The sequence below is a fragment of the Pipistrellus kuhlii genome, unplaced genomic scaffold (genome assembly GCF_014108245.1).
Source record: "Pipistrellus kuhlii isolate mPipKuh1 unplaced genomic scaffold, mPipKuh1.p scaffold_m20_p_4, whole genome shotgun sequence".
Taxonomy (NCBI): Eukaryota; Metazoa; Chordata; class Mammalia; order Chiroptera; family Vespertilionidae; genus Pipistrellus; species Pipistrellus kuhlii.
In genome coordinates this window covers 4,242,183-4,257,428 of record NW_023425540.1, presented here as the reverse complement: position 1 = coordinate 4,257,428, position 15,246 = coordinate 4,242,183, and the positions used below count along the sequence as shown (strand labels likewise).

Sequence of the window (15,246 nt, the reverse complement as noted above, 5' to 3'; positions counted from 1 at the left end):
ACTTAAAATTGTACATTCTAGGTACCAGACACTTCCTTGGCAGTTGATGAATATCAATTACTGTAATACTCCTAAGAACCCCATTAGTTACTCATTTTACAGATGAGGAAAGTGAAAGAGAGAGGTTAACTAGGCCCAGATCATATTGCAGTCATGTGACAAGAGTGGCTTTGAAAAGAGCTGTCAGACTCCTCTTACCCATCAGTGAATCTTCTCACCCATCCGGCCATGCTAGCATGCGGTTTGATGCAGAGCTTCTGATGCCGTGCCAATATTGGCTCTTGTTATAATTCTGAAATTACTCATTAAATCCCCTCTCTGTTGGGAGTATGCTCATGGGAGTGATGCCTGAGACAGTTGGTGAAACAAATGCCTTGCTGACTCAGGGACTGCCTCTTATTTAAGCTGCTCTTAAGATACTAAAGGGCACATCCACCAGGCAGCAAGAAAAATGCCAGTTTGAAAGTTGTTTCATTGCATTTAGCATGACCTTGTCTGATTATCACACATAAGGTCATTTCCCACCAGCCTATTTATGATAATCATATTAAGAAATGATACTTCATATCTAATTTCTACCTTTACCAAAGGAGATTTAGAATCATCACAAGCAGCAGAATTTGACCAGGAAAAGAATGTTGAATATAAGCATCAGAGTACATGATGCATTTTCAATTTTACATTATCTTTGGTAAGAACTATTTTTAAATTGATTTTTAGAGAGGGAGGGAAGGAGGAAGGAAGAGAGAGAGAGAGAGAGAGAGAGAGAGAGAGAGAGAGAGAGAGAGAGAGAGAGAGAAACATCAGTCAATCGCCTCCTGTACTTGCCCCATCTGGTGATTGAACCCACAACCTAGGTATGGGCATTGACCAGGATTTGAACCCATGACCTGCCATGGCTTCAATTCCTGGTCAATGGGATTATGGGATGATGCTCCAACCCACTGAGCCATACCGGCCAGGGCTAGTAAGATCAAATAAATCAGCTAATACTCAGCAGAAAACCTCTTAAGCTTTAGTTCTTGCCATTTATGTACAGAGTAACTATTCCCAAGTACTGAAATTACCAGTACTTATTTTAATCAAAGATTATCTATTTCGTTTTATAATTTTATGTAGGTTAATATTAACATCATTAAGTTAGATTTTATAACTAACTCTATTTTCATCATTCATGTAAATTTGCTAAAAATAATCTTATTGCAGGTTTAGTAACACAATGTCTGATATCTGCAAATATGTATGCTTTTTCCTTAAAAAAAAAAATCCATTTGTTCATTTTATTTTATATGTTTTAGTGAGCTTGAAGTTTGCATTTGAAATATCCTGGGTTGCAGTGGCATATATGAAATAGTGTAAGAAAAATCTCATATTTCTTTTAGCTTAGATAATAGCAATTTTTAAAATTCAAGCAAGAAGTTCTGTTGGATCATACATTTAGAAATGTACCAATTGCTCTGCAGTTTCAAATTTGTTATTACTTCAACCGCGATTGTCTTTTGATATCATAGCGTTGTGGGGTAAATACAATGAAGAGTATCATAAAAGATTGTTTTGAAAATACAATGAAAAATATCATAAAAGATGGTTTTCTAACTCTTGGAAGGGATAAGACAAAAGACATAATTTAGAAGATAGAAAGGCGTGTATCACTTAAGGCCCTGAACAACGGTCACGGAGATGGAGAGGGAAGATGGAAGTCAGGGGGTGCTCTCCGGGGCAGGGTGAGAGGGGAGAAGGAGTGGGTGGCAATTGTTGGACTTGCTCAGGGTAGGGGTGGGGGCAATGCCAACATCTGTAGCTTGACTTGAAGGTGTCATGAGAGAACCTCTAATTCTATGACTCTGGGGTGCAGGCAGTGGAACAAGGATTGTTTGCCTTCCCTGTATAACATTAGCAAAAACAATAGCAGATGCATTACCACCATTTGCCCACCATCCAGAACTGAAATATCATTGCTGACATGTACACATAAGGAACTGTTTGACATTGAAATCGGGTCTCAAAAGAACTGGTGGCCCAGAAAGAAACTCACTACAGACTGATTCATATGCTTTTCAACATAACCATTATTGCTTGTCTCATTTTTTGTTCTTATAAGTAGATTTCCAGTAGGAAATAATCTCACTCATCTAGGGGAAATGGTGAACAACATAGACTGATGAACAAGAACAGACTCAGAGATAAGGAGCCATGGGTCAAACTGTTAGACTTCAAAGAAAGGGTGGGGATAAAAGGGAGAAATCAAGCAAAAGACTTATGTGCACACATATGAGCCTAACCAGTGGTTAAGGACAATAGGGGGGTGCGGGCATGAGGGGGATAGGGGTGGGGGATTGGAATGGGAGGATTTGAGAACAAATATATGATACCTTAATCAATAAAGAAATTAATAAAAAAAGAAAAAGAAAAAAAAGAAATACCTTTTAAACAAACAAACAAAACAAAACAAAACAAAATAACAACAACAAAAAAAACACAAAACAACAGCACAGAAGAGTACTTCTGTTGGCAGACCACCCAAATGCTGTGCAAAGTAGTTTACATGTACTTAAGAAGAAAAATATGCAATAGGTATTTTTCCCCCAAATGGCATACTGGAGTTCATAATAAACAAAAGGGATTGAACGGCTTGCTCATAGACCATAACTCATTCTGAACCATCAGCATCCACAAGCCCTCAGTATTATACAGCCCTGGAAATTCTGCGATAAGCACAACCAGCATCTGTAAACAAGGGGTTCCTAGGAAGCCCCCAGCTCGGATGGGTGAAGGTGGCTCCCCAGACAGAGGAGGCCTCCCATCCATTCGCCTGCAGCTCCTGCTGATGAGGAAGGAGCAGCAGAGCAGGGTCTTGTGCTTTCCTAAAACATCCCAGCTCATGCCTCATATACACCCACTTCCTAGTAACTGTTCCCCAACTTTAACCCCCTCCCCATAACCTGGCCACAAATCACTCTTCTCTTCTTTCAGTTCCTCCCACCAGCGTGTAGCTGCACAGCAGTTTGCCTGTCCAACCTCCCTACCCTCTGATTCTCCTTTGCCTTTTATACTCAAGGACTTTATACAGTTCATCTTCTGTTCCAGAAAGAACCTAAATAGACATTTCGGTTTTCTTCTTTTTCGCTTGCCTGTGCAAATTTCACTCAAAGTCCCCAGGGCAAGCGGTTTTCCTTTTACACCTACTTGGTTAAAAATATAACTCCCTCCTCCCCCCCTCCCTGCTTCCCTGTCTCTCTTCTCCCTTCCTTCCCCTTTCTGCCGCACTCTGCAGGCTCCTGTACTCTACCGCACCCAGAAAATAGGTAACTGTGTCAGTTGACATCTTTTAATCCCAAGGGTCTCTAGAGTTCATCTTAGACACACATAAGTCAAGTTATAGCTGCTTTTGGTTGTTTATTTTTAAACTTTTGGTTGAAATACAAACTCTGGTTTTAGGGGTAGATCTAAGCACGCATTATGGTTATCATCGTAGCTACTAAGGTCCCTTCTGAAAGGGATTAAGAGTGGTTGAAAATCTTCAAAATCCACTTCCAAACTCACAATCCCAATACCAAGCCTAAAGTAGGAGTACAAACGAAGCTGTCTCTCAATTGCCGAATGGAGCAATGCTCAAATTTACCAACTCACCTGCCAGGAATGAGGACACAGCACGGTCAAAACATCAGTCACTGTTTTTCCTCCATTTGTTAAATTCAGGGCTATGTTGTATGGAGCAACTAAGAGATGGATTACAACAAAGCCAGGGCCCATTTGGGGGCCGCGCCGGCCCACAGGGCTGATTTTGCTTTTGGGCAAGTGGTCACCATCCTGGCGAGCCCTGAGCACCTTTGTGCTCTTCCCAGGGCCATGGCCTCTCTCACCTTTGGGTGCGATGTCCAAGAACTGGTCTAGCAGCGTGTCCAGCTGCTCGATGGTCAGGGTGCCATTCTCTTCCTTCTCCACGGGCGGGGGGCGAACCGGAGGAGGGGCGTCGGGGAAGACTTTGATGTCGCCATTAATGAAGAAGCCGTCCTGGTCCAAATAAAGTTCGTTCTGAATTTTCGTAGCCGTTTCAATGTGATAGCGAGCTATCTCAGTGAGCTTCTCCACACTGAATGTGGAAAAGATAAAGAGTTATTGCCAGTGAAGACCCCATGAAGTTAACACTGCTTGCTTATTCCACACACACACACACACACACACACACACAAAGTTATGGCAGTCGATGGCTAAGTCAGACAATTCAATCCACAAGTTTACAAATTCTAACTTCTCCTTAAATCCACTTGTGAGGAGGCAGGGTAGAGATAGATAAATGCAGATTAAAGTGAAAATACATGCTTGTGGTAGAGCTTACAGCCACACATTTTATACAAAGCTAAACACAAAGGGATCATTAAATATGGTTATATTTGTATTAAAAGATATTTTATTACATAAGCGAGATTATGACAAGTGATATATTTCATTCTAAGTATGAAACAGAATATGGTTGTATGCCAGAAAGAAAACAACACCCTAAATATATGACTGTTGAAATACCACACTCATTTGGAATCAGGATAAATTATAAAGTGGATCAAATTTATATAGGCATATGTAAGCTGAAGGATAAGCAGCAACAGTTAGGGACCACTGTGGTCCCTGGGTGGGCTCTCATTGCAGGGCCCTCCCTAGCCATGGGTCCTTGGGTACCTTACCGAGTTCTCTGACTACCCTTACCTTTGCCACCACACACAACTCCATACCTCACAGCTAGAAAAGCAGAATCACCCGGGCCATGGACTTAGCTGCATTGGGGATTACAGTTACAGCTCTATTAAAGGCCAGAAACAGTTTATAGATAAGTACTGTATCACTGTATTACCGGGAGGATTTTGTTCATAGCTTGCAACACAGACTGAACATAATAGAAAACAATGCATGTTCAATCTGTTCTTACAGAAGTTAGGAACCCCAGAATATTCACATACTGAAGTTGTTCCAAAGCAGTATGAAATGCTTCCTTTCCAATGAGACCCTTCAATTTAACTCCAGCATGTTGGTGCGTGTCCCTGGAGCATGCGATCTAATTAGGTTGGCCCTGATGGTGTTAGCATGCTGGGGGGCGGGGGAGGGCATTGGATGGCTGAGCCTACAACTGGTGAGCGGGGAGGGATCCAGATGCAGGCAGAGAGCAAATCATGAGCCGGATATCGCAGTAAGCACGCCATCTGGTAAAAGGTTACCAAGAGCAACCTTAGCAAGAGTGGGAGGGGGAAATGCTAGGAAGATGAAAAATGAGGTTTGAAGTTCCAAGTAGTCTGATAGCTCTATTTTATTTTCAATCTCTGAAGGATTTTTGCAAAAACCAAAATGGAAAGCTCAGCCGAGCAGCCCTAGGTTTCAAATTCTTGTGGCCACATTCAGAAACCAGAGATCTCCAGACACATAACATGCACCTGAGCAATACAAGGACATCTGATAGAAGTAAAGAGCATTGACACGTGTTGGCTCATGGGTGAGAGCTGTGACTCCTCAGAATGAAGATGATAGGTTCTCATGGCTAAGTGACAGGCAGGGCACAGACCTGAGTGCTTGTGCTCCGTAATGCTGATGAGTAACGGACTTGGCTATTCAGGGAAGTCATTGTATGCATTACTACAGTAAGGTTACCGATGGAGTGAGTGCGTGAGCATGTGTGTGTGAGTGTGTTCGGGTATGTTACCACGAAGCAACAGATATAAACAACTGGGATAAATATTTTACAACAGAACTTTCATTACGAGGCAAGGATTGGAGAACACAAGCCATAACAACCACCTCTTTCGCCTCTGAGAGTACTTGCCATCTGTATCCAGAACTTGCCATATGTACGTAGCAACTTCCAAGTGTTTAGTTAATGTTTGCTGCCAACTGTAGTGCATCAGAATCTCTATCCAGAAGGAGGCTGGGAAATACTCCAGATGCAGCTCTTCCATTTATAGATGAAGCAGCCTGCAGCAATTAGGCACGCTGCTAATTTGTGGACAAAGTGGGAGCCCAGGTCTCCTGAGGCCTATTGTCACTCTGCCCAGGTGCCTCTTTACTCCTTTTTAGGAAACAATGAAGAGGATGAGACTGACGGCCCCTCACAAGCAGTGAGAGTCTGGAAAGCCTTTGGAACCCAGCAGGAAAGCAGAACAGGGTGCCACCCCCTTGCCAAGGGGGCCAGCATGCCGAGGAAAACATGTCCTGACTTCTCACCCTTCCACGAACTGGCCCTGACTAGCAATCAGCCTGGCATTAGAAAGATAGGAAATGCTACCTTACTTCTGACAAATATCTAAAGATCGCCTACACTCTTCACTTGTAAAGTGCGGTCCTCATTGAGTGGTGTGAAAGCCAGACTCTTAAATCATGTGCAAGACTCGCTATGTCAATGCCACCCTCTGAAATGTGATTTACTGTTTGAAAAGAGTTAATTCGAAGGTCCATGTGATTGTCTAAAAGCCCAAAATTTCTATTTGTAAATGTAATTTGCATTTGTATACACCATAAAAATCTTTGTCAATTTTGGTCTTCGGAAGTTACCAAAGTGTATTTTCAAAGAGCCCTGCAGTCCTTTACCTGGCCATTTCATGCAAGTACCGCTCACCAAGCCATTTTTCCAGGAGTTTATACACCTCCACCACCTTTGTTACTAGATCTTCAAGGAAAGCCAACGCTTTGATCTTTATCAGCTCAAGTCGGAACTGGGTGGCTATCTCTATTTAAAAAGAGAAGGATTTTTTAATGTACTGTATGTACATGCATTTTCTGATGAACTGAAGTCAAATTTTAAGTCAATCATGCTTTGTCCTGTGAAACTATAGACAAATATTTAATATAAAAATGTGGATCTCATTGAGAAGCAGATGCGATAGAATCACTTGACAGTTTATTTAAACCAAAACTGTAGGAAAGCTCACATTTATTGCACTTCAGAATAATATCCTCCTTGACAAATTGGGATGGAAAAACACAAATAGATAATGTCCTAATTTCAGAAGGGGGAGAGAGTCTCTTGACTTGGGATGGCAATGTCATTATCTTTCTCAGCACTGGGAAAACTGGGGTCAAGTTCACGTGTCCCAGTGCCAACTTCTCCACATTCTACCAGTTCAGCTCAAGCATTAATTCACCCACTGGGAAGTCTTTCTGGACATTTCCCTGCTCCCCCTCCCCACCCTCTCCAATGCTCCCTTTGTCCTGTAAACAAACCTTCAATATCACAACATGTTATCCAGGGTTGTTTGCTTTTTTCTTCCTCCAGATTGGGTTTTACTTTTGTTAATTTTGTGTTTGTGTATATATGAGTGTGTTCCCAGTGGCTCTTACAGGGCTGGCACATAGTGGAAACCCGATAGATATTTACTGTGTGAACGAGGGAATTAACCACAGCAGGGGTCAGGTATGAATGAACTAGAAGATGAAACAGGCTTAACTACTGAAAGCAGAGGTGGGGATGGGCAGTGGGAGAAAAGATGTGTCTTGTCTTTCCTGACCCCACAGATATTTGTGTTCAACTTACTTCCTGCGTTCAATTCACCTGCTGGGAAGTCTTGGGATTATGGAAGCAGATGGTAGTGGGATGGGGGAAAGGGAGAAGAGAGAAGCAAAGGATGGAAAACATCAGTAATAGTTAATGGTCATTGAGTAGTTAATGTGTCCCAGCTGACCTAATAATGTAATGTTATGATTTTGTCATCTACTATATTGATCATGGTTCCTTTCCAATTAGGACACTTTTGCTCATTGTCCTGATCTTTTCAAGTCCCACTTTACAATGTATTGTAAGACAACTCGAGGAGCCTGGAGGAGACTGTCTTGCGGAGTCATTGCTATCCAGAGACAAGGAGGTCCTTGGACATTATTGATCCATGACTGGCTCTCCTATGGGCTTTGCTCCCAAGAATTCACTTTCAGAGCCTGTTCAACTTCAGGTAGGGTTCATTTTTCAAATAAGCTGCCTAAGTAAATCTTATTAGAATACAAAGCCACCTACCCAACCCTCTTTCATCTGTAAAATCACACCAACATTCTGTGTTTCTGTTCTTTGAGATTATACATTACTGCTACTCTCCTAACCCCTTCCCAAAGTCTCTTTGTTGTTGCTGTTCTGTGAGGTCCTAGCAGACAATGATACAACAGTCAGATCTGATCTTCCTGTGGTCACATGAAAACAACCAACTGAATGCTGTACTCTCCCGTTTGCCTTGTGTCTCCAAAGACACGGTTTGGGCTGGCTGTGGCCTACTTGCTTACTGGCCTATTTTCTACTGAAAAGGACCATCTTAGTTCCTTCTACAATAATTGTTACCTTCAAATTGCAGGGCAGCAATATGTTCCTCCTTTATTTTTTGCCTCAGTTCATTCTTCTTTTCCATTTCCAGCATATCTTCTGGGGTTAGTGCTACAGGAGTGGCCTCTGCTATAGGTGGTGATTTACCTGAGAGGCCAACGAAACCCACCAAGTAAGCTTACGGTAGACAAGTGTACACACATGGTACTTGGGCAGAATGAGTATAAAGTAGAATGTGTAGAGCCATAACCCTCTAGTGACTTAGAAAGGAGGAAACCTTGGTCCTGCTGGTGTGAGTGTGAAATACTGATAGTAGCTCCCTGAGAACTCTCCACGTGGCATCTGGGCAGGACACAGATAAAAACGCCCCATTTGTGTGGCATCTTGGGAAAATGAGGTTGTGCAGACATGGTTACGGACCAACTCCAAAGAGGCTGCGATTCAGAGTCTGGGGACAGAAATGGGCGAACACCGGGGATGCCATTGGCCATCTGCAGGAGAACAACTCTGAAAGGGTTACTTACATCAGCCAAGTATTGCCAAGGTCTTCATCAAGAAAAGACCAGAGGATCATATGACTGAAATGTAACTGATGGTCACGAATCTGTAGTCTACTTACTTACCTTGCACCTAGCACATAACTATACGTATGTCCGTGATTACAGAAGAACATTGGAACCTAAGAGCTTGTCAGTATTTGAGAATTTGAAAGTGTGATTCTTGGTTGTGGGCCCAGTTTACATAACTCTGCTAAGTTCAGTAAATAGTTCTTGAAGAGCCTTCCTCAAGGGGTTTAAGTCTTTTAAAGAAGACGTAAGTGTAAACAAAGAAATTGTAATAGGTGTGTCGATAACAATAGCGGATCTATGTACAAGTTACAGATGGGAGAGAGCTCTATCTCCTGCATTTCTGTCTTATCACCTGTGAAATGAAGAGACTGAACGCAACTAGTGAATCCCTGAAAGTAAATGGAAGCATCCCCTTCAATTGTTGCGTGTATCTTTCCTTTTCATCATCTGAGATGCCCTGAACTGGCCTCTCCTTTATCGTGCTGCTACTCTTCCATTTGAGTCAAGGGCCACCACCCACACCCCTCCCTCCTTTCCTCCCTCCCTCTCACGGCTGCTTCAATGGGCTCCATTGGGAAATGCTTCCCTGCCCCTCAGATGGAGTGGGGTGACCTTGTACCTCCTTCCCAAAGAGCAGTGAGATGCCAAAGGCCCATCTCTGCTGCTAGACTCCAGTCCCATGGGGCGAGGGGCCCTGCTCTGGTTTCTCTAAAATTCACATGTGTCCTCAGCACCCATCGCAGTGCGGGCGCCCAACACTCATGGTGAGCAACTGATGAGAAGAGTGACTGGTGTTCATGTGCTTCCTCCATCTCTTCCTCTCCTGCCCCACCTCCCTGAAGAAATGCCCGTGAGGAAGCATTCAGAGTGGTGGGGTGGGGGAGGGAGGCAGGGCTCATCTCCAAGGGTAAGGGGAGGTCTCTCCCAACCTGTGATTTCTTTCCTCTTGGCTCTCCAGGAGGCCTCCAGGAGAGAAGGCCTTGACTAAAACCTGAAATCTGATTGAAACCTTAAACGTACCCACATATAATCAGCTTTTAACTTCCTCTTGGTTATGGCAGCGAGTGTCAGCCCCTCGGCACACACTTTTCAGATCACACAGTGTCATGCTGGAGTTCCTTTAACATGCTTAAAACTGCCTTGGAGGTTAATTTTCCCCGGCCATGCTTGGCTGTTTGGTTAAACAAGTCAGGTGGGACTGGCCCTCAGTATGACTTACAAACCGAAACCTCAGTGCACAGGGGCCCGGATCTCTCAGTGAAGCCTAACGGACCTCGTTCAGCGGCTGAGAGGCTGGTGGGCGAGCCTAAATGCTGCTTTTCCACCAAGGAGAGGCCCAGACCATGAATACCTTTCTCTTTTTTGTCTGCGACTTTTTTCTTGGGTGGCTCCTTTTTGGCTTTTTTGTTAACGTTGGTCTGAGGAGACTTTTCTTTGGTTTCTGCTGGCTGGGCTTCTTTTTCTTCTTCCAGGAGCCTCTGATGGATTTCCGCGGCCACCTGGTTGCAGAAGAGCAGTATTTCAGCGAGGGCAACATTGTGAAATACGATAACCTTTTAGTTCCGTCCTCATGCGATTCCCCTGAAACTACCACACACAGCGTGCCCTGTACTTGGTCTCTCCAGCCCACACATCTCAGCATCCTGCTTGGATGGAGACCTGGCCCTGGCCCAGGATGCAGCTCCCCGGGGCCATCTGCAGGGCCGCTCACCTTCCCATCCCTGCTTGCGGGGGTGCATCCTACCTCTCCTCCTGCCACCTCCACACTGTGACAGCTCCCTGGTTATGCTTGAGCCCCTTTTTAAAAATCTCAAACTCTATGGACTTACCTCCTATATCCTCCCAAGATCCTATTACTTCTGGGCCTTCAATTAGGGGCATTCCCCTAGTGTTTCTCAATAGATATTTTATATTATTATTGACCCCTTTTGGATTTTTTTAAAAAAGATTTTTAAATTGACTTTTACAGAAAGAGGGAGGAGAGAGGGAAGAAGAAGAAGAAGAAGAAGAGAGAGAGAGAGAGAGAGAGAGAGAGAGAGAGAGAGAGAGCTATGAAATCATAACATCATTTGGCTGCCTCCTGCACACCTCCTACTGTCGATTGAGCCTGCAACCCTGGGCATGTGTCCTGACTGGGTATTGGACCAGCAACTTTTCTGTGCGTGAGATGGCACCCAACCAGCTGAGCCACACTGGCCAGGTCTATCCCCTTTGGATTTTTAAAAATAGTTTTCCCATCACATTCCCCTCCAGGAAGTTTTCAGACTGCAGAAGAGCTTCCATCTGCCTAAGTGCTTTATGCTTGTCTTTGTTTTATGCATAAATTGGGTGAGAACTTTTCATGACCCCCAAGCAGTTTGGGAAGCGCATGCCCTGTAGGATTGGGCTCCTGGACACTTGAATCCTGGGCTTCATTCTGCTCTCAGATTAGATGTCGCCAGGAAGACGCAGTGTTTGTGAGGAGGACCTGCCTGCAGGCTCACCTCATTGTCACTCCTTAGCTTCCTCTGCTCAGGAAGCTCTTGGTCTCTCTTCATCTCAGCACCCCCCTCCTTTCATTCTCACATGTGTCTGGGTTTGAGAGATTAGTTGTGTGGTCACTCCACACTAGCTGATGAATGGGGAGGGCAGGGTGCTGCCAGGACCACCTCCCCCCTCAGCTCTCCTCTCAGGCTGGCCCTGGGCTTCAGGCAGGAAAACCTTGTCTCAAGGCTTGGACAGCTGAGGCTGTGCCTACGTAAAAGATTGGACTTTAAAAAAAAAAATATTTTAAAATATATTTTATTGATTTTTTACAGAGAGGAAGGGAGAGGGATAGAGAGTTAGAAACATCGATGAGAGAGAAACATCGATCAGCTGCCTCCTGCACACCCCCTACTGGGGATGTTCCCACAACCAAGGTGCATGTCCTTGACCTGAATTGAACCTGGGACCTTTCAGTCCACATGCTGACACTCTATCCACTGAGCCAAATTGGTTAGGGTAGATTGGACCTTTCTAAAGGAGTCCAAGTGGCTCTGGAGAGGTGCAGGGCATTTCTGGGTGAAACCCTGAGAAATAAGTGCTGAGGAAAGACTCCCAAAGGGGAGAAAGAAAACCTGCACCCAGCCTGGAGGCAGCAGTCACGTGTAGTTCAACTTTAACATCTTCAGAAGGCAACTGGTGAGGAAATGGCGGTCCAAGGGAATTCATTTGTTTACTAAAGTACTTAGAGTGTCCAAGCTTGACATTGCTGCTGGGGGGTGAGGAAGGGGGGTGAATTGGGGGAGGAGTCAGAAGGAGAAAGAAGTTGGGTGGAGGTGAATAGAGAGATAAGGCACAATCTCTATCCTCAAAGAAGCTTAGTCATGGGGGCCAGATAGACCCATCTATCCCTGTCTTCTCCCAATCCCTGCTGTACTCCATACCCCATGGCTTGGCATATAAGTGTCCCCAGCTGTCCCATGATGCTAAGTGCCAACCCACCCTCCACATAGGCTGGGCAGCTCCTGAGAGCCGGGCCAGTGGGGCCAGTCCTACTTCTTGGCATTCTCCCTCTGGTTCTGTGCTATGTTCAGAAGGGGTGGCCAGGAAATGCTTGTTAGATGATGGAATTTCTTTTTTAAAAATATTTTTATTGAATTTTTACAGAGGGATAGAGATTTAGAAACATTGATGAGAGAGAAACATCAATCAGCTGCCTCCTGCACACCCCCAACCAAGGTACATGCCCTTGACCAGAATGGAACCTGGGACCCTTCAGTTCGCAAGTTGATGCTCTATCCACTGAAACAAACTGGTTTTGGCTTGATGGAATTTCTTTTAAGATAATCATATTCCACAGCTTCTTCAGTATCAGCAGAACCTTGGAGGGATACGACGGAAAGGTCTCAAAGAGCAAGCTGGTGTGTTTTTTAATCAGATGTTCTTTTGATAAAAATGGACTTCATGATATATACTGTACTTTCAAATTCCTGGTAAAGGCTGAAAGCTGGCTTGTTAACATTCCACCCTAAATTGCAAGCAATTCATTTTTGAATCTGTTCTTGCAAAGCACCAAGTTAGCAATTTCCTTTAAAATTGGATTTTTCTCCCTTGTAAACAACCTTGTGTTGGTGGTGATGATGATGATGTTGGTAATTATCATCATCTTAATTTTGTATTCACGTCTTTCTCAAAAAAACAAACCACATAATTCACAATATATTTAGCAGTCTAGCTTGTAAGACTGAAGAAACACTGGAAATAATGCCTTGGCATGGTGGGCATTAAATAGGACTTGTTTCTTTGAAACCATTGCATACCTGCTAATTTGAAGGAAGTTTTCCTAAAAATTAGCATAGCATACTAAATGAGTAACTCCTGGTCAGACCACTGCAGAGAAGAAAGCCTATGTGAAAGAGTTCTCGTTCAGGGCACTAATCTCAGCTGACACTGTTTCCCTGCAATAGTTAACTGCATCACCTGGAGCTCTCTCATTTGGAACTCAAAAGCTCCTCAAGGTCATGTGACATCAAAGTCATAAATGCTTATTAGAAACATGAAAGCAGGATTTCAAATAATTATGAATAATATTAATTTGCAAACAATCCTTTCTCGTATGCTTTCTATGTGTTTTTTTAAAGTCCCACAAGGAAAGAAGTCCAATTTTGAATATCTCAACAAAATGATCTGTTATACTTGAAATTTCCAAAACACTTTTATATACATTATTTCATGAAATCTTTTCAACCATCCAAAAAAGAGAAGGTAAGTAGAATGTCTTCCACATGATACACTGAAGGAACAGAAGATTCAGACTTTCACATAGCTTCAACAAGAGGGCTTGCCAGTGCTCTTTGTGCTGTAGCATATTCTCTTTCTAACAGTGTTTTATAAATTTAAAATGTCTACGTGTCATATTTTAAAATGTTATTTCCCCCCAGGTAACTTGAATGGGACTCACAAGACTTGCAAATTATGTTTATGTAGCTCCATTGGCAATACAAATAATTATTCACACTTTTTTTTCTTAGAAGTCCTAGCTCTGCTTTCCTATTCTCTAGTGCTTGGTAGCTGTTGTGGCCTTTGTGGTGATCACTACTATTATTGCTACAATCGCTAATATTAACATCAACATTATCAGTATGGAAGCAGCAGCATCTGAGACTGTATTTAGGGCTTGGTGTCATGTTAGATGTGGACATTACCTATGTATAGGGTATATAAATGTTTTAGAATCTAGTTGGTATTTAAGAAAACAACAAAATAAAAATTAAAACAATGCTCTAGATAACAAGAGCCAAATGAATGGGAGAGATAATAACTGCGAAAAGAATTGAAAGAGCATAGGTCGTAGAAGGCAAGGACTTATGAAAACAAGCTACCAACTGGTCAGGAATCAGGATGTAAACTAGTTCTGAAGATGTAAAGAAAGTGTAGAATTTATATGAAAAAAAGGAACAAGAAACTCAATTTAGGAAAGAGAAATAGCATTAGCCAACGCATTGAAATGTTTAGTGTTCATTGAAAACATAGGATGCAATATCTCATCAGTTTTCTAGAGGGTTTGAATGGAAAAATAGTTCCCCAAAAAATAATGAGGGGAAAAAAGTAAATTTAAGGGGCCAAGGGAAAAACACCACAAAGTAAAATGAATCAATGAAGTTGGAAGTTAGTTCTTTGAAAAGACTGATATAATTGATAAAGTTCTGGGTAAGAAGATCAGGAAGGGGGAAAGCACAAAGATAAATATCAAGCAGATAATATACTGTGTTATAGTAACACAAACATAAAGAATATTTTAAAGAACTTCATGCTAATACAGTTGAAAATGTAGAAATGGAAACATTTTTAGCAACACAAAACTTACCAAAACCAACCAGGTTTTTTCCTAAGATACAAAAATAAAAATCACCCAATATCTATTTAAAAAAACGAATCCCTGAGAGGAGGGAGCAACAGAAACTCTTCATACAAACTTTCTATAGGCCTATGTGTCTTCTTTGGCGAATGCTACCAAACATTTCAAGAAGAAATAATTCTAACTTCCACAAAATCTTCCAAAGCCATATCCCAACTCAACCCATGAGACTAGTATTACCTGAATGCTGAAATTACTTGTTCAAAAATTTAAAAACCCTAAACAGGTTATTAAAAGAATAATTCAGCAATGTGTAAGAAGGATGAGGATCCATTACAATGTTGGACTTAGTCCAGGGGTGTGATGTCAGTTTAACATTATACAATTGATTAACATATGTCACATTAGCATGAAATGGGGGGGAAAAAATCACATGATAATCTCAATAGATTAAAAAAAAAAAGCATTTACTAGTACAATTAATTTAAAAACCTTCATAGTAAGCTAGAAATGAAAAGAAGGTTTCATAGTCTGATAAATTCTATGGAAAAAATATCTATAGCCAACATTTT

General features: G+C 42.5%; 1 protein-coding gene across 1 annotated transcript in view; it reads right to left on the bottom strand.

Moving 5' to 3' along the window:
• The window catches only part of SPEF2 (sperm flagellar 2), a 122,672-nt gene that overhangs the window by 26,342 nt on the left and 81,084 nt on the right, over window positions 1-15,246 (bottom strand). Inside the window, exons 27-30 of the mRNA XM_045571538.1 lie at window positions 10,205-10,352; window positions 8,303-8,431; window positions 6,571-6,709; window positions 3,864-4,093 (exon numbers count right to left, since the gene is read on the bottom strand). Coding sequence (XP_045427494.1) covers window positions 3,864-4,093; window positions 6,571-6,709; window positions 8,303-8,431; window positions 10,205-10,352 — 646 coding nt within the window. The remainder of the gene's footprint in view (window positions 1-3,863; window positions 4,094-6,570; window positions 6,710-8,302; window positions 8,432-10,204; window positions 10,353-15,246) is intronic.